The sequence below is a fragment of the Arachis ipaensis genome, chromosome B10, assembly GCF_059453495.1.
Source record: "Arachis ipaensis isolate K30076 ecotype BB chromosome B10, ASM5945349v1, whole genome shotgun sequence".
Classification (NCBI taxonomy): Eukaryota; Viridiplantae; Streptophyta; class Magnoliopsida; order Fabales; family Fabaceae; genus Arachis; species Arachis ipaensis.
The window spans coordinates 142,003,353-142,027,097 of record NC_142435.1 but is presented as its reverse complement, the minus strand read 5'-3'; the positions used below and the strand labels follow the sequence as shown (position 1 = coordinate 142,027,097).

The window sequence follows — 23,745 nt, the reverse complement described above, 5'->3', positions numbered from 1 at the left end:
CGTTTCTAAATTTTACCTCCTTGTCAAAGACTACGAAACATGCACAGTCAGAGTCATCAATGAATGTAACTATATATAATAGAACGTATGTAACTGCAATTTAAAAATAAAAAATAAACAAAAGTTTAAAAAATAATGCTAAAATGAATCAACAAATTTTTAAAAGATAATGTTAAAATTTAAAAAATAACAACCTAAATAAAATCATTTAAAATTTTAAAAATAACGAATTAAGTATAATAACCTAAGTACAACAATCTAAAATTTTAAAAAACAACAAACTAAATAAAATAATTTAAAAAATAACAACCTAAGTAAAACAACCCAAACAAATAATTTAAAATTTAAAAATAACAACCTAAGCAAATAATAATTTATAATTTATAATTTATAAATATAAATCTAAAAATATTTAGTGACGACACCTAAGTAAATAAACTCTCAGACTCAACGTATGAGCGCCACGTCAGTATATGAGCTTCCCATTTGTATAACAATCTAAGCACATAATAATTTATCATTTATAAATATAAATCTAAAAATTTTTAGTGACGATACCTGTAACACCCTAACTTTCAGCACGTCATGATCGTACCAAAAGCAAGGCGTTACTGACCTGCTTTCCTTATTTACTATTTAATATTGAGCCTTTGATATCGCGTTTCGATTTTTAAGAAAATGCCGGAAAATATTGTTTCTCATTAATCAAAACTTTTAATTATTTAATTTAAATTATATACAAAACTCTCTTTTATTTCCAATTACTAAAACTTTGAATTTTAATTTAGCAAGAACCATTAATTTCAGTAAATCAAAAGTATCTAATTATAATTGAAATTTATATAAAACCAAATTAATTTAAAACATGAAGTCTCATAATCTTTCTAAAAAGAAAATCATATATATAATTATAAATAATTCATTATTTATTTTCTAAAAATCCGGGGGTTTACATCCCACCCCACTTATAAAAATTTTTGTCCTCGAAAATTAGCATATTGCATAAAACATTACATAATTTTAACATTTTACCTTTTTAAAAAACCTTGTGGAAAAGTAAAAAGTCTCTACTCATACAGATACATATACAATTTCATGTATTTGGGTTTTCATAAGACATAGAGAAGATAAGATAGAAGTTTGATTGCAGAGCAGAAGTTACAAGATAGGCTTGGTATCCCAGAAAATTCAAATAAACATACGCAGTTAAGATCAAACGAAAACGCACATGAACAAGGAGCGGGATTGAAGAATAATTAGTTCACTTTCTCAAGAAAGAAACCTCAGACAAAACTTCAAGACAAACCATGGAGGGACAAGATACGAAATCAATCAATCCCGAGACGTAACTTCTAAAGTTTCCAATCCCCGTGATTCGCATTACCTATTATTTCTATTTCGTCCATGACAACCCATTAGTGTTCCCATATACATAAATCGTTAGTGTTAAGTTGGCCAGACTTAGGGCCCATTTGGGAAACTCTAGAAGTAGCTTTTTTTAACTTTTGACTTATGAAAAGTAGTAGTATTAATGTCGGGTGCAATTTTCAAAACCAAATTACAACTTTCTAAGAAGCTATTTTGGAGCTTATAGAGAAGTTAAAAAAAATGACTTCTCTCATAATACTTCTACTTTTCATTACATTTCTTTAAAATAAGCACTTTTAAAGTTAAAAATCCAAACACAAAATAACTTATTTATAAGTTACTTTTAATAGAGTCATTTATTGTTTAAGTTATTTTATCAAAAAGAGCTTAATTAAGTTAGTTACCCAAACTGGGACTTAATACCATGAGGTATGCAATGGTAGACTAACAGCGTTAATCATCAGACAGTCATGCATATCAAATCTAAATTCTTGTTATCAGAACAAGTCACTAAGCATGACAGACACTCAGAGTATGCAATGAAGTATAGTCAGTCAAATCCCAAGGCTCTAACAGGAATGAACTGCTCTGATACCATAATGTAACACCCTAACTTTCAGCACGTCATAATCGTACAAAAAACAAGGCGTTACTGACCTGTTTTCCTTATTTACTATTTAATATTGAGCCTTTAGTTTGATACCGCGTTTCGATTTTTAAGAAAATGCCGAAAAATATTGTTTCTCATTAATCAAAACTTTTAATTATTTAATTTAAATTATATACAAAACTCTCTTTTATTTCCAATTACTAAAACTTTGAATTTTAATTTAGCAAGAACCATTAATTTCAGTAAATCAAAAGTATCTAATTATAATTGAAATTTATATAAAACCAAATTAATTTAAAACATCAAGTCTCATAATCTTTCTAAAAAGAAAATCATATATATAATTATAAATAATTCATTATTTATTTTCTAAAAATCTGGGGGTTTACAATACCTAATCCAGTAAACTCCTAAACTCAACGTATGAGCGCCGCGTCAGCATATTATAATTTATAATTTATAAATATAATTCTAAAAATTACAGTGACGACACCTAAGCAAATAAACTGTCAGGTTCAACGCATGAGCGCTACGTCAGCATATGAGCTTCCCATTTTAAAATTTGAAAATAACAAACTAAGCAAATAATAATTTATAATTTATAAATATAATTATAAAAATTTTGAGTGACGACACCTAAGCAAATAAATTCCCAAACTTAATGTATGAGCGCCACGTCAGTATATGAACTCCCCATTTGTATTACTATCACTGTCACTATAAAGATAAAGATATAAAGATTATAAAGATTATAAAGATTTTTTTTTTAAAAAGAAAAAAATTTACATAAAAATAATAAAAATTTTTCCGCAAAAATGAAAATTTAAAAAGCGATCCATATCATTTTATGGTTCAACAAAATTAATCAATTTTTATTTTACAAAATAAAGTATATTTTTTATCTTTTAAATTTAATAAAAATTTTAAAAATATTTTTAAAATTTATTTTATTTAAATTTTATTTTAAATTTTTTTTATTTACATCAAATTTATTATTGACAACTAAATTTTATAAAAATTTAAATATTCACCCCTTGAAAAATAAGCAAACAATTTTGTTGCTACATTTCACTCACCGGCATGTGTTCCCGTCGCTTCGTCAGGTTAGCTTGCACCGCAATCTTGACAAAACCACCCACAACAAGGAGAATTCCGTAACTTCACCGTTAGCTCTGTTCTCACCCGCATATAAACCAAATCCACTTAGCTCGATACTCCGAAATCATTTTCCCAAACCGGCTCAATTTCCCCGCCAATCGCTTCCCCAATTCTCTTCCCAATCTAACCCTCTCAAGTCTCAAGGCTCACCACTTAGGGTTCATACACTCTTAAGCTTCTACTTCTCTTCACTCTTCACTCAAACCCTAATTCCTTTCAATTTTCCCCAAATTCTACCATTCACCAACCGTATTCGTCACTCCATGCCCTCCCAGAGCTGAGCTGTACCATTTCATGAGTTTTCCAGTCACTTCCGGCGCCGCCACCGCCGTGGTGGGGGTCGCCTCGTCCGGCCGCCGCGGCATCGGACTGTCGAACACTATCCACTCCGAGGTTGCTCCCTGCCTGCCGCTGCCTTCTCTTCCGGTGTTCTGCGGCTCCTCCGATCGGGACCTCCGCCTAGTTGACTCGCCAGCGATGCTGAACCGTGTCGACGTGCTCGCACAGGCTGGAAAGATCGCTGAGCTGCTCCAGCACACCGATGTGTCGTACTTGTAAGCATTCTTTATTCGGTTTTGGTTCTGCATTATATGCTATCGCTGAGATTGATATTTGAGCTTTGAAGTGGTAGGGAAATGCTATATTAGGTACTGATTTCACGGGGAATATTCGGTGCTTTTGTTTTTTGAATTTGGAATTTGCGAGATGAAGTTAGACGCGCGTGAATTTCCATGCGATTTACTGTAGCCTATGCGATGAATTGTGACTTTTGGTGCTGTACGAGTTTGGCACCTATGTAGTTGAAGTTGTTTAGTTTAAGGCATTCTTGCTGAAGTTTGCAGGTTTATATCACAGGAATATTAGTACTGGACTTAGATTTTGATTGATGCTATTGTTGTTGGTTTGAGTAGAGTTTAATGCTTTACAACTGTTGATTGGTTATTATTATTGTTGTTATTATTTAAACTTCATGGATAGAATATTAGTGAAGAGATAACTGCTTTATGAGCAGAGTGTATTAGTTTATCGTGTTGATTTATGATTAGACAAATAACTGATATTTAGTTCAGTTATTTTCATGTGTTCATATTAATGTTGTTTTGTTGTTGTTGTGGTCAATTTTGGTTCTGTTACTATTTTTGATATTATTACTGAATTTAATTTAATTTTTATCTATTGTGTTGTGTTTTATATAGAAACTTAAGAGATGATAACAGCAGTGGTTCGTATATGTACATTGAGCCATTGGAACTCCATGATGAGGTTCTCAGGTGCAATCCTGAAGCATTTGAATACAGTACCACAGGTAAACACAGTACATGGTTTTCCTTGTGAAGGTTACCTTTCCGGATCTATTCCAGTCTCATAGGCTTGTTGCTGATCGTTATACTACAATGATGTAAGAGGCTGAGATTTAGGACAGAGTGAAACTGTCCTACATTAAAGACGTTTTTATTTAATGCTCATGAGTCATGAGTTACTGTCAGTTATAACTTTCAAGAGGTTCAACATCACTTGCTAGTTGGTATAGACGTTTATTTTTTTTTGGACATAGCATTGTACTCTGGTCCGTGTAGATGTACAGCATCTTGAGTTGGTCTCAATCCCAGTTCAATGGCAGCTTGGTGTGTGAAAATGCAATGTACATAAGCAATGTTATTCTTTGGTAAAACTAGAGCTTCGGTTTTTCAAACTAGTCTTGTAATCATGTATCCAGCCAGAGCTTATCTTTGCCTGTGGTTATAATTTTCATTACAAAATTTGATGGTGCTCTGCTTATTGTTTATTGTATTGTTCAAGTTTCTCAGGTCCTGTCAAGGAGCAGATCTCTGGTCGTGCGGTGGGTGAGAAGAAGCTCCGTGAGTCAAGTCTTCCTGGCATAAATCAAACTAAAGAAGACTACAATGCAACCCCTAATCGTCAACATGACCATTTTTCTTCAAATGTATGGATGCAGTTGCTTTGTGCATTTGTTTAGATTTCTACGGTTTGCTGATTCTCAAAATGATTTGGCAGGACATTTCAACGTTATCTTCCAAAAAATCAAAAGTAAGGAAGAAAGGAGGCGATGGAATTTCCGTAGGGCCCAGTTCTGCCGAGCTTCAAGGTGCTATGGATGATTCCTACGTGTTAATGTTATTTGTGCTCTGTATGTGTATATATGTATTGAGTTTTGTATGATCATTTTTATGCGTCTAAACGACTGGTAACTTGTATCATTTTAGATGCAACCATTGGAAGGTTTCGTGAGTTTTTGGAAGACTTATGCAACAAAGCTGAAGTTCAGACTGATGATCGAGATGAAGCAGAATGGCTGCCATTGTCACTTTCAGATCTTAGATTGCTTGTTAATGAAATAATGTCTATACATGAGAAGAAACTTCTGCATATTGTTCCTGTTGAAGTCCTTGTGAGGATACTGAATGTTCTAGATCATCAAATACATAGGGCAGAAGGCCTGTCAATTGAGGATTGTGATAATGTAAGTTACTTATCAACTACTTCATATGCTGAATTTTCATTTTGGAAGTAGCTGACTTAAGAGCTCAATTTTTCTCGGTAAAAATTATTCAAAATCTGACTTGTACACAGTATTGTACTTGGTACTTATCAGAAGTTTGTAACGAAGTAGCTTCTTAAGTATATAGATCAAGCTTCTATGGTTATGAGCTACAGAGATGTGTGGCAAAAACAGATTGATTAAACAAAGCCAATAGTTTGGCTTAATCTTAAAAGGATTGGCAATAATAATACAATGGTAAAATACTAGAGACATGAAACATGCCTGAAGACAACAGTAGTGAGATAATACGTTATCCATAATGAGATTCCTCAAGCAGCAAGACTTCTGATTATTAGGTTTAGGCTTAATCTTAAAGGGATTGGCAATAATAATACAATGGTAAAACACTAAGATGCATGAAACATTTGCCGAAGACAGCCGTACTGAGATAATATGTTATCCATAGTGAGATTCCTCAAGCATCAAGACTTCAGATTATTAGGTCGCTATCACTTCGTTGTTTTTAGATTTTTCCAGTTTAGTAAAATGTAGTTATATATAGTCTCATAGGCGGTAAGGATTGAGGTTGTTTTTATATCTCTGCCTAATATGATTATTCATGCAGAACTTTTGCTCTTGAAACATGGTCATCTCATTTTTTCTATTTTCTCTGAAATTGAACTTTATTTTTAAAGAATCTGGCAACATGGATTGAATCCTTGAGTCTTGACCTGGTAGTATTGTCTCTAATGCTATGTCAAAGACCAAAATGACATGAAAAATTCGTAGATTTCAGTTCTCGTGTTTCCTCTAATTTCTACATACATTTGAGTTTTGTTGGTGAAGTCTAATCTTTTTAAGACTCATGGTCATTTGACTGAGGCTTTCTTTATTGTGGAATGTAAGTCATTTATATAAAATTGTTTTAATTTTTCTAGTGATTCCATTACTGTCTTTTCCAATTGATGTTTGATGGTACCATTCATATTTGCTACATTACATATGCTTCAAAATTTTATGATCCCCCTGCTTCTTCAATTTCCTTTGCTCTTTTAATCTGCTGCTCCCTGCATGCTTTTTTTAATCAATGGAGAACTCAGATGAATGTTTACTGTGGCTTCTTTCCTCATGTTTTTATCAATTCTTGTAGAATAATTTGAAATGCATTATTACCTGTTATGGAACTTGTTCGATTGTTAGGATTTTGTGAGTGTGAAAGGACATGTTATTGGAGAGGAAAAAAGAACAAGTAGAAAGTAGGACTAGACCTTAGGAAGGAAAATATAAGCAACAATAACACTTATTTATTTATTTATTTTTTTTGAAAGAAGAATTTCATTAAGACAAAAAGACGAATAATACAAGATAGGGAATAAGAGTTCCTCTATGCAAGAGTAAAACAGAACCAAAAGGGTTATATGTAAAGCAGTTTTTCAATTTCTAAACATGTATGAGGGAAAGTTCTCTATGTTGTACTAATGGGAGTCTGCTTTGAGGAGCTATAGTCAGAGCATGCTACTACACCCATGGATGTAATAACCTAATGCTGAGCTGGCATGGAGAACTTGGGAGAAGGGGAATTCCATTGTGCCATTTTGGGAAATGAGAGATGCTAATGATTGAACAAGTTTTTATCAATTATTGTGTTTGGAATGTTTGAAAAATGCTATTTATGTTACCTGGAAATTTTGTATTTAACTCCAACTAACATGCGCTATTGCTAGACAACGTTTTATCCTCCATGCATCCTCCAAATCTCTGGAGTTTGTTTACAAGAATAGCTTAGAATTGGTTATCTAGAAAAGGGAAAAAGGAAAAAGAATGTCTCCCAACTTGCAGGACACATAAATTGGTCAATTGAAAGAAAAATAAATAAAATGAAGATATTAGGGGAAAAGATAACAAAATTTAATTAGCAACTTTCAGGAAAGAATGTGGATTAGCTAATTGAAAGTTTGATTTTTGATTGAGTTCAATGATGTTGTTTTGATCCATTGTTCCTGACCTTAATTATTGGGATCCATTTTAAGTAATGTACAGTGATCTCATATTCTTTATTGTCTTATGTTAATCATTGTTGTCACAACCATGTTGTTCTGTGTTTCAGTCAGACTCGGAACTAATTTCATCTATTTTGATCGCATTGGAGTCCATTCATGCTGCACTAGCTGTGATGGCTCACACTGAGATGCCGAAGCAAATTTATAAAGAAGAGGTGTGTTGATTTAGCAAGTTTCAAACAATTGTTATTATTGATAACTAGAATTTTATAAGAACCCTCCTTAGGTTGAAGCTAGTATATACAGAACGGCCCCCCAGCAGGATAAAAGTGTTGTTATTGTTATATATTATGGAATCTGTAATTTTTCTTGCAATGATGATGTGCGAAATGTTAGTTCCTTCTGATTATAGATTCTTAATGTGCAATATGAGTTGGTCTGAGAGCATGTTTGGGAACCATGAAAAATGTTTCTTTAAAGAAAAAGTCTTTTACCTGAAAATAATCAAGTTTGCATAAAACTGAAAATAGAATATAATCAAAACTAATTTATTTAAGCTAAAACATAGCTTATAAGAAAAAGTTGATTATTTGAAAATTTTAATAATTTTTGCCTATTTGACTTCAAGTATTAAATAGTAAATAATATAAATAATCATTCCATACCCATTTTGGTAATTATACCTTATAAAAAATAATATAAACAATAATTTCATATACCATTTAGAAAATAGCTGTTTTCATACATTCCAAACACACAAGATTATCTTTAAGTCACTTTTTAACGAAGTATCCAAATATAAATTGATTGTTAGACGATTATTTTAAAAAGCGATTATACAAATAAGTGATTATTGAAATAAGTTAAGTTTTTTAATGTTCCAAAACACATCCTAAATGTAATCTATGCCTGTCAGATCATTGAGAGAATTTTGGAGTTTTCCAGGCGTCAAATAATGGATGTTATGTGTGCAAGTGATCCATCGTATCGTGCGTTACACAGACCTAGTGAAAACACTGCATGTGAAGGTTAGTCTTTTTTCCTTTTTCTTCTGGTTTTTCTTCTTAATAAAGTATTTATTTGCTTTCATGACTGTGCATTTTGGAGAATGGAGATGCTACTGGAAATGCAAGACTTCTTATAAAATTGCATTTTTGACTGTATAGCATATCTGTAGTTAATGATGCATTATAATTCATTTGAAGAATCCTTTGACTGTTGTCCATTGGGCAAGGGAGAGATTAGAAAGAAGTTTTTCTTCTATGTGGTTTGATATTGATACAGCTAATTGTTATGTTCTCCAGTTGATGATTATTACGAAGAAAATGATGCAGAATTTGGTTCGGCAAGCAAGAAACGTCGTACCAGCAAGAGTACAAAGATGAGGAAATCAACATCAAACAGGTGCTATTATTATTATTATTATTTAACTTCTTCAATTGGATTGATCTCACATTAGATTTGATAATATACTTTTCTTATTATTATAACTCTGGTCTTCACTTTATTAGGGTTTCTTCTGCTGTGAATACTATCCTTCAGAAATTATGCACTGTTCTTGGATTGCTGAAGGATTTGTTGTTAATTGAGAGGTTATCAGATAGTTGCATTCTTCAACTTGTAAAAACAAGCATTACAACATTCCTGGTTGAGAATATCCAGCTTTTGCAGCTGAAGGCAATTGGTTTACTTAGCGCGGTACTGATATTTGTCTTCCATCTTTAAAAGGTTTTCCAACGTTGGCTTCCATGCTTATTTCAGCAACTAATTTTAAAAATCGCTTTTACAACATGATGGCACAGATATTCTATTTATACACACAACATCGCACATATGTGATAGATGAAGTGCTTCAGCTTCTTTGGAAATTACCATATTCAAAACGAGCTATAAGAGCCTACCACATACGCGAGGAAGAGCAAAGACAGATCCAGATGGTTACCGCTTTGCTGATTCAGCTAATTCACTGTAGTGCTAACCTTCCCGATGCTTTAAGACAAGCATCAAGTGGTAATGCTGTGTTGGAAGTCTCGGTTGACCCTAATGATCCAATTAAAGGCCATGAAGCCACAACAGAAGCTTGCTGTCTATTCTGGAGCCGTGTACTTCAGCGGTTTGCAAGTGTGAAGACCCAGGATGCTTCAGAGCTGAAATCCATAATGGAGAATCTTGTTACTGATTTACTCACAACTTTAAATTTGCCCGAGTATCCTGCTTCAGCTCCCATTTTGGAGGTAGCTCTGTGTGTGTGTGTGTTCATTGTGTGTGCAGGTATCTGGATGTATTACTACTGATTTGCTAAATATATCAGATTAGTTTACATTGAGAATTGTTTCAGGTTCTCTGTGTCCTACTACTTCAGAATGCTGGGCCGAAATCTAAGGATGTCTCTGCACGTTCCATGGCTATTGATATTCTTGGTACAATTGCCGCAAGGTTGAAGCGTGATGCTTTGGTTTGTAGCCAGGAGAAGTTCTGGATACTTCAGGATTTACATGGTCAGGATAGTGCTAATCAGCAATATCCAGAAGATTCTTGTTGTGTCTGTATGGATGGCAGTACCGACAATTTATTGATATGCCATGGCTGCCAGAGACCCTTCCACAGTGACTGCCTGGGTATTAAAGAACATGAAGTTTCCAACCGGAACTGGTACTGTCAGACATGCATTTGTCATAAGCAACTGCTTGTATTACAGTCATATTGCAATTCCCGGTGTAAGGATGACGTGACAAAGAAACGTAATGCGTCAAAAGATTCTGAAATTTCAAAGCATGAAATTGTTCAACAGTTGCTTTTGAATTACCTTCAAGATGTCACTTCTGCTGATGATATCCATCTGTTCGTTTGCTGGTTTGTACTTGACAGTTCTCCTAATTGACATATTTGAGTTTTATGCAAGCAATGGTAATTCATGTGCATGATGTGCAGGTTTTATCTCTGCCTGTGGTACAAAGATGATCCTAATTGTCAGCGAAAGCCTATATACCACCTTGCTAGAATGAAATCAAGAATCATTGTACGGGACTCTAGTACCATCTCATCCACGTTGACGAGGGATTCAATTAAGAAGATTACTTTAGTTTTGGGTCAAAACAGTTCATTTTGTCGAGGGTTTGATAAGATTCTTCACGTGCTTCTGGTTAGTTGATATTCTCCATTTGCATGATTTTCCAAATGAACTGTAATTCATTGTGTTTAATTATTTTTTTCTGTTATGTATCCAGGCAAGCCTGAGGGAGAACTCTCCAGTTATCAGGGCTAAGGCTTTACGAGCTGTAAGTCTAGTCAATTTCTAAAAATATACTGCTCTTTTGTGAAAATGAGTTGCTTTTTATTGTTTCCTGGCATTTAATTAATTTTTTCTTTCATCTCATATAACGAGCAGGTTAGTATCATTGTAGAGGCTGATCCAGAGGTATTGGGTGATAAACGAGTACAGTCAGCTGTTGAAGGAAGGTTTTGTGACTCTGCAATTTCTGTTAGAGAAGCAGCATTGGAACTTGTCGGCAGGCACATTGCTTCACATCCAGATGTGGGTTTTAAGGTATGTGTCAATGGACTTTTCCTTAATGGTTACAGTTAAAACTGATCTTGCTTTATTATTTTGTTATGAGGACACATATAGCCTATATTTTTTTTTCTTCCCATCATATTTGGGTTGATGAAGTGTTACAAATTTTAACCAATTTTCTTTCCTGTGTTGTGTAGTATTTTGAAAAGATCGCTGAGAGAATCAAAGATACTGGAGTTAGTGTTCGAAAACGAGCAATAAAACTTATTCGAGACATGTGCAGTTCAAATGTCAACTTCTCTGGCTATACTAGGGCTTGCACAGAAATAATTTCGCGCATTAGTGATGATGAGTCAAGTATCCAGGTATTTGCAGTTGCTGCTCGAGTCTTTTTGAGACAAGGCACTAGTATTGTAATTACTTTGTACCTATTTGTCAGCATGGTAATTTATTTATTGAAGTAAGGTAATGTTGGGTTTGTAGGTTTTTCCCCAACATGTTCCTATTAAGCATAAATTTTTATTCCAAACGTAATATTTCATCCTATTTCGGTCTTTTGGTCAAAATAAAATTTTTTTAAAAATACCTTTTCCTCCATTATGATTTTCTTCTAAGTAGCAACGAAAGTCATAATGTAGTGGTCATAGTGGTGGTTGTAGTGATTTGAGAGTGAAAGTAGCAGAAGAATAAGAAAAGTAAGAAGATAATAAATAATAATAGAGAAAAAGGGTATATTTAGAAGAAAATGTTTTAATTTTGACCGAAGGATAAAATAGAATGAAATGAAACATTTGGGACAAAAAAAGAACATTTTAAACATTAGGGACGAAATTGGGACTTAACCATAGGGATTAAAATAATATTTTACCCTTTATATTATTTAAGAAGGATATTAATGGGTAGTTACCTCCTCCTGTATAAATTAGTCACTCATGTTGGAGCCTGCTCTTATTTGTTGCTGTGTCATATGATAGAGTCTCTATATTTATTGTCAATGACTTGACCCTCTTCTGCTGTTTAAGATCTTTCCCTTATCATGCTTTTCATTTGCAGGACCTTGTTTGCAAAACGTTTCATGAGTTCTGGTTTGAGGAGCCTTATGGTTCACAAACTCAGGTCTTTGGAGATGGTAGTACTGTTCCACTCGAGGTGGCTAAGAAAACAGAGCAAATTGTTGAAATGCTCAGGAGAATGCCCAACAATCAACTTCTTGTAACTGTAATAAAGCGCAACTTATCACTTGATTTTTTGCCCCAAGCTGCAAAAGCTGTTGGTGTCAACCCTGTGTCCCTTGCTACAGTGCGTAAGCGCTGTGAGTTAATGTGCAAATGCTTGCTGGAGAAGATATTGCAGGTATGTCGGTGTCTTGATGGTGCGTCTAACATATGTTGGCCTATGTTGATATGGAAGTAATGGAATTTATGTTGACGATCAGGTTGAGGAAATTAATAGCAATGAAGTGGAGGTGCATGCTCTACCATATGTGCTGGCCTTGCATGCATTTTGTCTTGTGGACCCAACTCTCTGTGCACCTGCTTCAAACCCATCCCAGTTTGTTGTTACTTTGCAGCCATATCTTAAAACGCAGGTTAGTACTATCTTCTTCACTTATTGGTGGAGTCAAGTGTTACTTGGATTCATTTCTCTTGGATTGGGTCAATTACTATTGTGTATATATTGGATGGCAATTTAACTAAACCACCCAGCATTATCATGTCTGTTATTGGGGTAGCTGTTTCAGAATTTGCAGGGCTTATGCACTTATTCGTAATACTCCTCCGTGATCCATAGTAGTCACTGCTAAATTGCGATGTGTCTCAGGAATCCACTATTTGACCATGATTTCAACTGATCTTTAAACTAGGGCCCCTTGTTTCAAGTTTACTGCTGTTCCTTCATTTTCCTAAAATAGAGAAACTGATCACAACTGTTTTGTGAACCCATCCCACTTGTTTCACAAAGGTATCTCAGGATTCTCTGTTCACAATAGCTATTTTGTTTGGCAGCAGTTTTTGTGTTTTGAGTCCTCACAAAAATGCTGTACTTCAGTGTTCTGTCTGAGGTTGTTCAAGCTTTTCTAGCCAAGTTCATCCATGTTTCCTGGTTTCTCCAGCCTTTAAGATCATCATGTATTCCAGCCAGTAACTATGTCATCATCAATATTGTCAACTTATTGTTGATGTCATATTTATATGATGGTGCTATAAGTGCTAGAACTTCAAAGTATTAGGTGGCGCCAATTGGGATGCTGTATGTGGTTAACAGCTGTGATGTACAGATACTATTTGTATATGTATCTTATATTTGTTTTCAAAATATTAAAAATCTATGGGACAGGTTGTTTATTGGATCCATTTCTTTATCTTTTTGGTCTTCAGGTTGACAATCGCATGGTTGCACAGCTAGTTGAGAGTATAATCTTTGTAATTGATGCTGTGTTGCCTTTACTTCGGAAGTTACCTCCAAATATTGTTGACGAGCTAGAGCAAGATTTGAAACATATGATTGTCCGGCATTCTTTCTTGACAGTAGTCCATGCTTGTATCAAGTACGTTTGATGGACTCTGAAACTTATAAATGTGAAACATAGTTTCAAAATATTTTGATTTTGATGTATTAAATTGGTATATTTAAGTAGCTTTCTTATGCAGTAATACCTGTGCATACATGTAACTCGGGGGAAAAAAATTAGTGCATGACATTTTTTGGGAATGATCGTACTGTTTATGTAGCTAAAACATCTAATGAGAAAAGGCTTACTGGTTGTTTTGTTTAAAGAAGAGTTTGCTGCAAAGATCTTATTTCAGTTTGCTTAACAGGTGCCTCTGCTCTGTAAGCAACATAGGCAGTAAAGGGGCTGCTGTGGTGGAGCATCTTATTCAGGTCTTCTACAAATGTTTGGACAATAAGCAGGTTTGTTGCAGAATCATGTTGACATATCATCTTTTAGTTAATTGGGTTTATGCGCATGCAAGTTCATGAAGGCTAGTTTCACGAGCTTCAAGTGTACAATTTCTGTTGGACACATATGCTCTTTATTTGAGATACCTTCTCTGCAGGTGTAATGTTAAGTTGATCCTATTCCTATTTCCTCCTGGTCTGAATGGGTATATGATAATCACTAAAGTTGGTGTGTTTTTGTGCCATGGCTTGTTCGCACTATATACTTATCTTTGATTTATTCATTGATTATTATCTTAATCTTTATTAAATTAGTCCCTAAAGGTTGTTACATTTAATTTTATATAGCATGTGTTATAAAAGTTAACTGTCTCCAATCATTTGCAGCAAGTTGGGCGATCACTCTTTTGTCTTGGATCACTCATTCGATATGGCAATTCTTTGTTGGTAAGCTCCAGCAATAAAGTTATTGATGTCAGAAGGAGTCTTACCTTGTGTATAAAGTTTCTCTCTGAGGAGGATTTTGTTGTTAAGGCTAGATCATTGCAGGTAAGAACTATGCCTTTATCTAGGTTTTTATGTTGGTTCAATCATGAAGTTTGAGATTTTTTGCATCTCTTGTAGGCACTAGGGTTTATTTTAATTGCCAGGCCTGAATACATGTTGGAAAAGGATATTGGAAAGATACTGGAGGGAACATTATCTTCAAATGCTGACACTCGTCTTAAGGTAATATATTTCAACTTGATATATATAGTGCCTCTCTCTGGATACTAAATCAGCCTGATATCAGATTCAAGCATTGCAAAACATGTTGGAGTATCTCCTTGATGCTGAAAGCAAAATGGGAACAGATAAACCTGATGATAACATAACTGGTTACACAGTTGGAGCTGTGCAGAGTGTACCCGTTGCTGCTGGAGCTGGGGACACAAACATATGCGGGGGTATAATTCAGTTATATTGGGATAATATTTTAGGCAGATGTTTGGATTCCAATGAACAAGTCCGCCAATCAGCTCTGAAGGTCAGTACCTTATAATCCAAATGCTAAGAAAACAAGTAAAATAAGTTGTCTTGAACTAAATACAGTTAAAAAGGAAATTTTATTGTTTGATGGCTGTTTGGTGCATTATTCCTCCAAATCTTTTGGACTGAACATGTGAGAAACTTGGTAGATACTTTGTGAAGGAGTCTAAAGGCAAAGTGTTCAGTTTTGAACCATCAGTCTTGAGTGTGGATTAGATATCTCATTCCAACTCAATACATGCATTACAGTAACAGCAGTTGGGTTTTCTTTTGCTTCAACGTACTTAGAACAAAATAATTTGCTAATAATGCAGATAGTTGAAGTTGTGTTGCGCCAAGGTCTTGTTCACCCAATCACTTGTGTTCCATACCTAATAGCACTTGAAACTGATCCTCTGGAGTCAAATGCAAAGCTGGCTCATCATCTCCTAATGAATATGAATGAGAAGTAATCTTCTATATACAATTCTGAATGACAGTAAAGGTCAATGTTAGATATAAAAACCATTCATGAAGTAATCCCTAAAAGTTTTAGCTGTTAATGGGAGACACATGCATAGTTTTTATATCTAACAGTCAATATGGTTGTATTAATAAATAAAAAATCTCTGTAGGTACCCTGCATTTTTTGAAAGTCGTTTGGGTGATGGACTTCAAATGTCATTTATTTTCATGCAATCAATTAGCACTGCTTCTGAAAATGGCAATCAGAAAATCCCATCTAAAATCCCTGTATCTGGAAAAGGGAAAACCGAATCTGTCTCACTAGCTCAAGCAAGACTTGGTGTTTCTAGAATATACAAGCTCATCCGGGGGAACAGGAATTCAAGGAATAAATTTATGTCATCAATTGTGCGAAAATTTGACAATCCAAAGTGGAGCCATTCAGTAATAGCTTTCTTATCGTAAGTATTATTTGTTGCTGTTCTTTCTTTGTATGTAAGTTCTTATTAACCTTTTACCTGGCTTCTTTTTAACAGATACTGCACAGAGGTCCTTGGATTGCTGCCTTTCATTTCCCCTGATGAGCCCCTTTATCTAATATATGCCATCAATCGAATAGTTCAAATTAGGGCTGGGCCACTAGAAGCGAATTTTAAAGCCTGGAGTTCAAGGTTATCAAGAAATGAGAATCAAAGTACACCGAATGGGAATGGAATGTATCAACAGGAGACAGACAAGTCCACTATTATAACCCAAGGAACATCAATGGATTTGAATGGAACATTTCAGCAAAATCTAGATGCTCATCCAGATTTGAATGACATGAGATCAGTGGATTTAAATGGAACATTCTACCAACAGCCAGATGATACTTTATCGAATAATGGCAGCTCCGAACCAAAGCTGCATGCTGTGGGTTCTGATTATTTTGCCTTCTCAAAAGATGATCTGGAGAGAGTTCAGGTACATCCTGCAGTGATTATTTTATTTACGTCATCAATGTCATGCTGTTTGAGGAAGATTGTTCCTGATGCTAGGCTATGTTTGCCTCTAGAGATATGAGGGGAGTAATTTTGCTCTACTTTAACCTTTAGGGTGGTAAAATTTGCCTTAGAATTTTTTAGTGTAGACTTCCCCCCTTTCTGCAACACCATATTGAGTGTGAATCAACCATCTTTCTGATCACCCGAAAGTAGATGCGAGTTCTTTGGACCCCATTTAGCTGAACTTCTTGTTTCCAGATTTCATAATCATACCAACCCAGAGCATCCGGATTTTAATCCATTAGAGTTTATTCCATGAAAGGTTTCTTCAGCTGTCATTCTTGTGTTTTAATTTGCACACTGAACTCGCACCGCATGATGGCATGAGTAGGAAATATCCTCCTATTACTGACCTGAACATGAATGCGGATATCTGGGTGAGTCATTGTTTATTATTCTGGTCATGTGCTCACCCTTGTATTTTGTTCCTGATCCTTATCCAGGCAGACTGCTTATCAGCAATTGCACTGCAATTTCTCCTAAAATTGAAGAGACATCTGAAAATCATGTATAGTCTCAATGATGCTAGATGTCAGGTAAGATTATTTGATGCATCTTGTCATCACTTAGCTACTTTCAAACGTTGCCCTCTTGGCCATTATGGTGCTTTTTATTTTGTTCAGGCATATTCACCAACTGAACAGCCAAAACCTGGAGAAGTTATCTCCAGACAGAATATCCCATTTAATATTAGTGAAACTCAGTTCAGCGTGCCTTCAAATCCACAAGAATTAATACAGAGATACCAGGTATTGTTGCTTGAGCCAAATGTTTCCTTCTTTCATGTGCTTGTGAGCTTGTTGCACCTGATTAGTTGTTTCTTAAGCCATTATTTCTCACACATATGTTGCCCCCAGGAATTTAAGTATGCATTGAGGGAAGATACGGTGGATTATTCACTGTACACTGCAAATATAAAACGGAAGCGACCTACACCCAGAAAAGTTCGGAGATCTGGACCCATGGCTAGTGGGGACTTGGAGGATGATGATGATGATGATGATTGGGGTGGTGGAATGCGCAAGATCACAAGTAGTGGTGGCCGTAGAGCTAACCTTAGAAGCAGCAGTAGGCAATATTGATAGATGTAAGTACATGATAGATAGGCTAACTTGTACATTGAATAGGAAGGGAGAAAAGAAAAATAGAGTAGGATGAGTGTCAACAGAATAGAGTTGAGGAAACAGAGTAGGAAAGCTGGGCCTGGAGTACTCCTCGCCTTTTTACAAGACTCTCATTTTTTGTCTGTTTCCTTTATATTTGCTTCATATTATAGTATAGTGGCTGCATTCTTTTATTGGTAAAAATTCAACTTGGTCGTTCACCCTTTCCTTGTGATTTTGTTCTGCTGTTAGTAAGTTGGAAGATTCGAGTCAAACTTGCAGTTGATTTTCCAGACAAGTAACAATTTGATCATCAGTTACTAAAACCAAGAAAGAAAACAAAGATGCTTCAGTACAATCACACGACGTATTTCCTCACAATTTTCATCGATTGCTTTCAATTTTTTGGTTGGGTTCAATACTCTTGATGTTTGCTTTGATACCTCGGTGAGGATCGCGTTTATTAGATCGCGTCTATTATCAGTTTCACGCAGTAGCTTAATCTTTAATTGAATCCTTAAATTTCGCTGGATAATATTTGATGGTATTTATGCTCAGTTTCCTTTTACCATAATGCCGAGCTCTATGGATACAAATTGTACATACCACAAAATGAATTGTCCCATAGAGTATTTAGTGAGTAGCCTGGAAAATAAGAATCTTTACAATCGTTCATTCTTTGTTTTATATTCAACTTATAAAAAGAAATGTGTGGTTGTAAAGTTTCTCGAAATATGGATTAAATATATTCTTAACATCCTATAACTCCTCCAATTATACAGTGCTCGGGTCATTCTTGATGGAATTTAAAGTAACATTCGATTTCAGTGAACATACTCGTCCGTCAATGCAAAAAGAGAGAATAATGATCGTTATGTGCAAAGTTTGTAGGAAAAGACTACTGGCATCCTTTTAGAAATAGAAAGACTACTTTTGATATAATATTCAAGTATTCATGTTAGAAATTTTACACAATTAGTAGTCAAATCTCAGCTTGCTTTCTCTTCGTTTTTTTTTTTTTTGGTCGTCTTTACAACACAACACACCCCCTCCCACTACATGGTTCTTTTTTCCACTAGAGAAATTTGAACCCGGATGTAGTTGTTCGGGAGGCCACTTGAACCAAGCTTCCAACCAAATCTCAGCTTTTAAAATCTCGACATGGTATTAAGACCAAGTAAAATATAGAATCGTGCTACAGAAGTACAGATGGATGGGCTACGGATTTGCTGCATCTTGAGTATTTGATATAGAAAGATGCTATATAAGTATATAACAAACATAACAGCCAACAGATACAAGAAAGAACCCATCAATAATCAAACACATAAAAGCTTCAACACTACAAATATCAAAACTGCTTATAACTACATATTCGAATATTCCATTCTGATATATTATGCGGTGCTTTTATGTCTAAAATATCTCTAAAAATATGAAGAGGTGTACGAGCGAAGGGGACTAAGAAGCTAAAGTTTTCTCAAGTGACAAAATAGTATGATTCAAGTTCAACAAATTTCTCACCAACAGAAAACCTAAAAACATCAAATCCTATGCTATCCAACAGGAAACATCCCCATCACCTTGGAACTAACATCCGTTCCGATGCTCACGGAGCTATTACAAGGAGAGGCTGCATAGATGACAAGAATTTTAATTAGAAAATTCAAGAATAGAGCTTGTAGATGTGCTGCCATATGAGAGAGAGAGAGAGAGAGAGAGAGTACCGTGTCTACACTGACTGGTTTCCCATCTTCAGCTAGTATCTCAGTTATTGTTCCTGTTTGATCAGCCTGCCATCAAAACAAGCAAAGAATTAGAGTGCTATAATTTGGCTACACGAGATGGAATTCAAAACACTGTACCAAGTAAATGCTATAATTAGAGTGCCTTGTATTATAGATTTCAGTATATTACTATATGGAAGTGGTTAACTAAAACAATAATGAGATACAAGTAGTACAAAATAAATGGGTAAGCAAACAAGAAATCAAAAAAGGGAACGATCAGTGCAACGATTCGTGGGAATAAACAAGAAAACAAACAAATAATATGCGTACCTCGATTTCATTCATCAGTTTCATGGCCTCAATAATGCATATAACCTGTCCTTTTTGTACTTTATCTCCCACCTAAAGCAGAAGCAAAAATTATTAATGCAGAACTAATGTCCTTGATACCGTGTATGCTTTGTAGATGGCATGTGACATCTATTTGACATCACTTTGATCCTCAAAAAATGCATGCGACAGCTATTTGAGATTTTCTTTTTTATGAATTTATTTAATATCACATGTATCTTTCAAGAACTAAAACGATGTCACATGGATCTTTCAGGAAAAGCTATTGTCACATGTAACTTTGAGGGACCAAATTGATATTGAAGTGTGGTGCTGCTGTACCTTGACAAATGGAGGTTCACCAGGAGCTGGACTCCTATAAAAGGTTCCCGCCATTGGACATTTCAGCGGTGGGTGACCTGATGTGCTTGCTTTTCCAGGGGAAGGTAAGGCAGGTGCTGCTTTTGCAGGTGGAGAGCTTGCAGGAGTGGAAGATGCTGCCACTGGTGGTGGTGGAGGTGGCGGAGAAGGATATGCAGCATAATGCATTGGTGCTGATGCCGGGGCTATAACCTGGGGAGGAGGCTCCAAAGCTTCCTTTTTCCTTATCATGAGCTCACAATCTGACTGTTTAAGTTGCAATTCCACAATATCTCTGGAATCTACAAGCCTACCAATGAAAATAACATCATATAAGAACAATTGAAACAATTCATGTCCTAAATTAGATAGGACTTAATTTTTTTGTATTGTAACTATGTAATTATAACAAGTTTTATATAGGCATCCGAACATATATTGCCACATAATCAAAAGTAACTACCTTGATACCTTATTACTTAAATGGTCATCTAAACGAATGAATTTGATTAGGTGACAGGGTAAAACTTTTTGAACTATTAGCACATCATAATTAAACTCAAATAGATATGCAGATAGAGAAAGGGTCATGCAATTTCATGCAGGGTGTGGCGACTTAGTCTTACTTTACAAGGTCTGCCACTTGAGCCATGAATGCAGAAACCAAAGATGGATCTGTGGTAGTGCCACCGGGTTTCCCATTCTGGTCTTCTTTCTCATTTGGTGCGGCGACTTTAGGTCCACTGACCAATACAGGTGCAGAGTTTTCAATAGTAGTAACAGCCTATGTTGCACAAATCATGGTAATTAATGTGAAATGAACTTGATCTCAAGTCATCAAGAACATAATTTAACAATAGGATGACAATTTTCGTCCGAATTAAAAGTGAAACTAACCTCACGGCGTTGTGCTTGAAGCTTCTGGACAGAAAATTGCTTCCCATTAAGGCACTGCAGGAAATAATAGTAAATCAGAAAAAAAAAAGGATTAACAAGAAAAATTGAAAAATAAATAAATAAAAGTAATTGCAAAGCATTTGACACATTGATTATTATTAGTCAGTGGATAGATACCATACCACTTTTACAAAAATGAAATTTTATCAATGGATGAACTCTGAATTTCTCAGCACATAGGAAATTAGTGGCATCCAATAAAATGAATATAATGAATTTCTATCTAAAAGGGAAAAAAATGCTTAAAATCTTCATTTGTAGTCCCCCATGAAGGGAAATTAACTATATATGAAAGCATTAACATGCACATAATAAAAACTTATACACATTCTAAAATATACTCATGCATATTTGACTATTAGAAATATTTGACTAATTCTGTCATGAAAACAGAGAAAATGAAAAGAAAATCAATCAATTATTAAGGTGCTTGCCCTTTCTTCAGTACTAAAATAAACCAGATGATCAAAACACCTGAAAATATAATCCAAGAAAAGCTATGGAATCTGTATATAACAATACATATCGTATGTAAAATGTTAGATGCTGGGGGAAAAAATAGCAACAGGAAGTTAAGGGAAAAAAAAAAGAAAGGAAAAGATGAAGCAATATCATTTTAGCTTTTAAAGGACCAGCACCACAGAAACTACATTGGAATTCGCTGAGTATATTTTTTGCTGAAAATAATAATATAATAAGGGTGTTAACAATTCAAAACGAGATCCGTTTTACATTCTACACAAATAAGAAATCAGCCATACCCGAATCCCAGATGAAGCTGACTCAGCAGCCAAAGATCCAAACGAGAGAGATGGCTTCAAGAGCTTCTGGGAGTTCAATCCCAAAGAAGGAGAAGGGCACTTGGGACATGGGACCGTGAAAGAAGCCATTTTTGGAACCAACCCCCACAAAAATAAAAAACCAAGCTTTCTTATTGTTAGCCAAAAGGGGTGCTTGATCTGCAAGGAAGGAATGGCGCAAATGGCGATGTGGGTTGGTAGAGAATATAAGCTTGGAGGCGTTAAGATCCAAGAAGGGTGAATATTGGAACCTGGGAAGAGAAGAAGAAGGCAAATTGTGAAATGTGAAATGCGGAGTGGATGGAGAATACAAAGATGTGTGTTTTAGAGAGACAAGTGGATTTTGCTTAGGAGAGAAATAAAATTTGAACTTATATATATTTTTATAATATAAAAAAACTTTTACTCTTAATTTTTTACAATCACTTTAAGTATTAAAAATAAAAATAGAGAAATATTAGAAACTAATAATTTTTATCAATATTAGTCAATATTTTAGACCAGTATTTTATTTTTATATTATTAGAAGAGTTTAAAATTTAAAATTAAGTATACAAATATTTTAATATTTTTATTGGTCAAATATTAATAAAACATAATAAATTATGTTGGTCATATAATATTATTTAAAAATTATAAAAAATATACATAAAAATAATATATATAATACTTTTTATTATATGTATGAATTTAATTTTTATAAATATATTATAAAATATGTATTATTATATTAATAAAAATAATTAATTTTTAATTTTTAAATTATTATGTATTAAAATTAAACTTCATATATAAATATATTTTATTTCCTTTTTGGTTAGGGTACTTACTGAGTTACCGAGTTACTTTGGCCTTCGATGATTACGATGCAACCATCGATGTCACGCAGTTTTAAGTTAACAAACATGGTACAAGGAATAAAATCATGTGTCATGGTCTCAAGTCATTGCTTTTGCATTTGTATCAGAGACATGTTTTGGTGTTTCCCTCCAACGAATCCATGTGTAACAGCCACAACGAATCCAAAGGTCATGGCTACTTCTACGTTGAAACAATCAATGGCTGTAACTGTAAGCGGCCGATTTGTTTGGTCTAACATATTTTGGAGAAATATCTTCTAAAATAAGTTAAGACTCACGTAAAATTATATTTATGTAAAATTAATATTTAATATTATTTGATAAATTTAATTAAATTATTATTTAATAATTTTTAATTATTAATTTCATATAAATATAATTATATGTGAATTTTTATCTTTAAAATAACAAAAATTATAAAATAACAATTTAAATAGTCATGATTAAATTTATAATTTTTATTACGTATAAATGTTATATCTTAATTTTAAAAATAATTATATTTTCACTTTTTTTTTAATTTCACTAACTTTGTTCTTAATCCCACGTTTTAAGTGTTTCCTTATTTGGATATAAGTTGAGTTAGTTCAATAAAATTATTTAAAATTTATAATTCTTTGAATAGTTTTGCCAAAATTTTTAAATAATTTGTTGAACTAATTCAATTTTTTATGAATATTATGATAGTTTTAATCTTTTATAATTAAAATAGTCAATATTCAATTTTTTTATATTTAAAATAGTAGTTTATTTTAAATTATATAAAAATTTGCAAGTCAACTCCAACTTATGAATACGCTCAAATAACATAAGCATAATCAATCTAATCTATCTATCAATTATAGTTTATGTACTCCAACATAATTATATTTTCACTTTTTTTTTTTTAATTTCACTGACTTTGTTCTTAATCCCACATTTTAAGTGTTTCCTTATTTGGATATAAATTGAGTTAGTTCAATAAAATTATTTAAAAATTATAATTCTTTGAATAGTTTTGTCAAAATTTTTAAATAATTTATTGAACTAATTCAA

The 23,745-nt window shown here is 34.0% G+C and overlaps 2 protein-coding genes across 2 annotated transcripts; one reads left to right on the top strand and one right to left on the bottom strand.

The window, feature by feature from the left end:
- The first annotated feature begins 3,196 nt into the window (after positions 1 to 3,196).
- Positions 3,197 to 17,898, top strand: EMB2773 (PHD finger family protein). Its single transcript, XM_016323424.3, has 28 exons — positions 3,197 to 3,690; positions 4,333 to 4,442; positions 4,945 to 5,081; positions 5,153 to 5,243; positions 5,362 to 5,618; positions 7,747 to 7,854; positions 8,556 to 8,667; positions 8,944 to 9,043; positions 9,151 to 9,337; positions 9,442 to 9,873; positions 9,978 to 10,492; positions 10,571 to 10,781; positions 10,867 to 10,917; positions 11,028 to 11,186; positions 11,351 to 11,518; positions 12,207 to 12,506; positions 12,589 to 12,741; positions 13,532 to 13,701; positions 13,973 to 14,066; positions 14,442 to 14,603; positions 14,679 to 14,783; positions 14,848 to 15,081; positions 15,398 to 15,531; positions 15,698 to 15,988; positions 16,064 to 16,490; positions 17,014 to 17,106; positions 17,194 to 17,319; positions 17,428 to 17,898. The coding sequence occupies exons 1-28, from the start codon at positions 3,431 to 3,433 to the stop codon at positions 17,650 to 17,652; spliced, it is 5,412 nt and encodes a 1,803-aa protein (XP_016178910.3). The 5' UTR covers positions 3,197 to 3,430; the 3' UTR covers positions 17,653 to 17,898.
- A 1,071-nt stretch (positions 17,899 to 18,969) lies between these two features.
- On the bottom strand, positions 18,970 to 22,207 carry LOC107623785 (biotin carboxyl carrier protein of acetyl-CoA carboxylase 2, chloroplastic). Its single transcript, XM_016326158.3, has 7 exons — positions 21,812 to 22,207; positions 20,991 to 21,044; positions 20,720 to 20,877; positions 20,076 to 20,403; positions 19,734 to 19,805; positions 19,401 to 19,466; positions 18,970 to 19,306 (listed from the first exon to the last, which is right to left on the bottom strand). The coding sequence occupies exons 1-7, from the start codon at positions 21,938 to 21,940 to the stop codon at positions 19,283 to 19,285; spliced, it is 831 nt and encodes a 276-aa protein (XP_016181644.1). The 5' UTR covers positions 21,941 to 22,207; the 3' UTR covers positions 18,970 to 19,282.
- Positions 22,208 to 23,745: the final 1,538 nt, after the last annotated feature.

Excerpts from the sequence above, each read along its gene's own strand:
- EMB2773 (XM_016323424.3), top strand. The coding sequence starts at position 3,431 with ATGAGTTTTCCAGTCACTTCCGGCGCCGCCACCGCCGTGGTGGGGGTC. Across the intron at positions 5,244-5,361 it reads CAGTTCTGCCGAGCTTCAAG|ATGCAACCATTGGAAGGTTT; the intron begins GTGCTATGGATG and ends GTATCATTTTAG. Across the intron at positions 10,918-11,027 it reads GGGCTAAGGCTTTACGAGCT|GTTAGTATCATTGTAGAGGC; the intron begins GTAAGTCTAGTC and ends TATAACGAGCAG.
- LOC107623785 (XM_016326158.3), bottom strand. The coding sequence starts at position 21,940 with ATGGCTTCTTTCACGGTCCCATGTCCCAAGTGCCCTTCTCCTTCTTTG. Across the intron at positions 19,467-19,733 it reads AACTGATGAATGAAATCGAG|GCTGATCAAACAGGAACAAT; the intron begins GTACGCATATTA and ends TTTTGATGGCAG. Across the intron at positions 19,307-19,400 it reads AACCAGTCAGTGTAGACACG|CCTCTCCTTGTAATAGCTCC; the intron begins GTACTCTCTCTC and ends TCATCTATGCAG.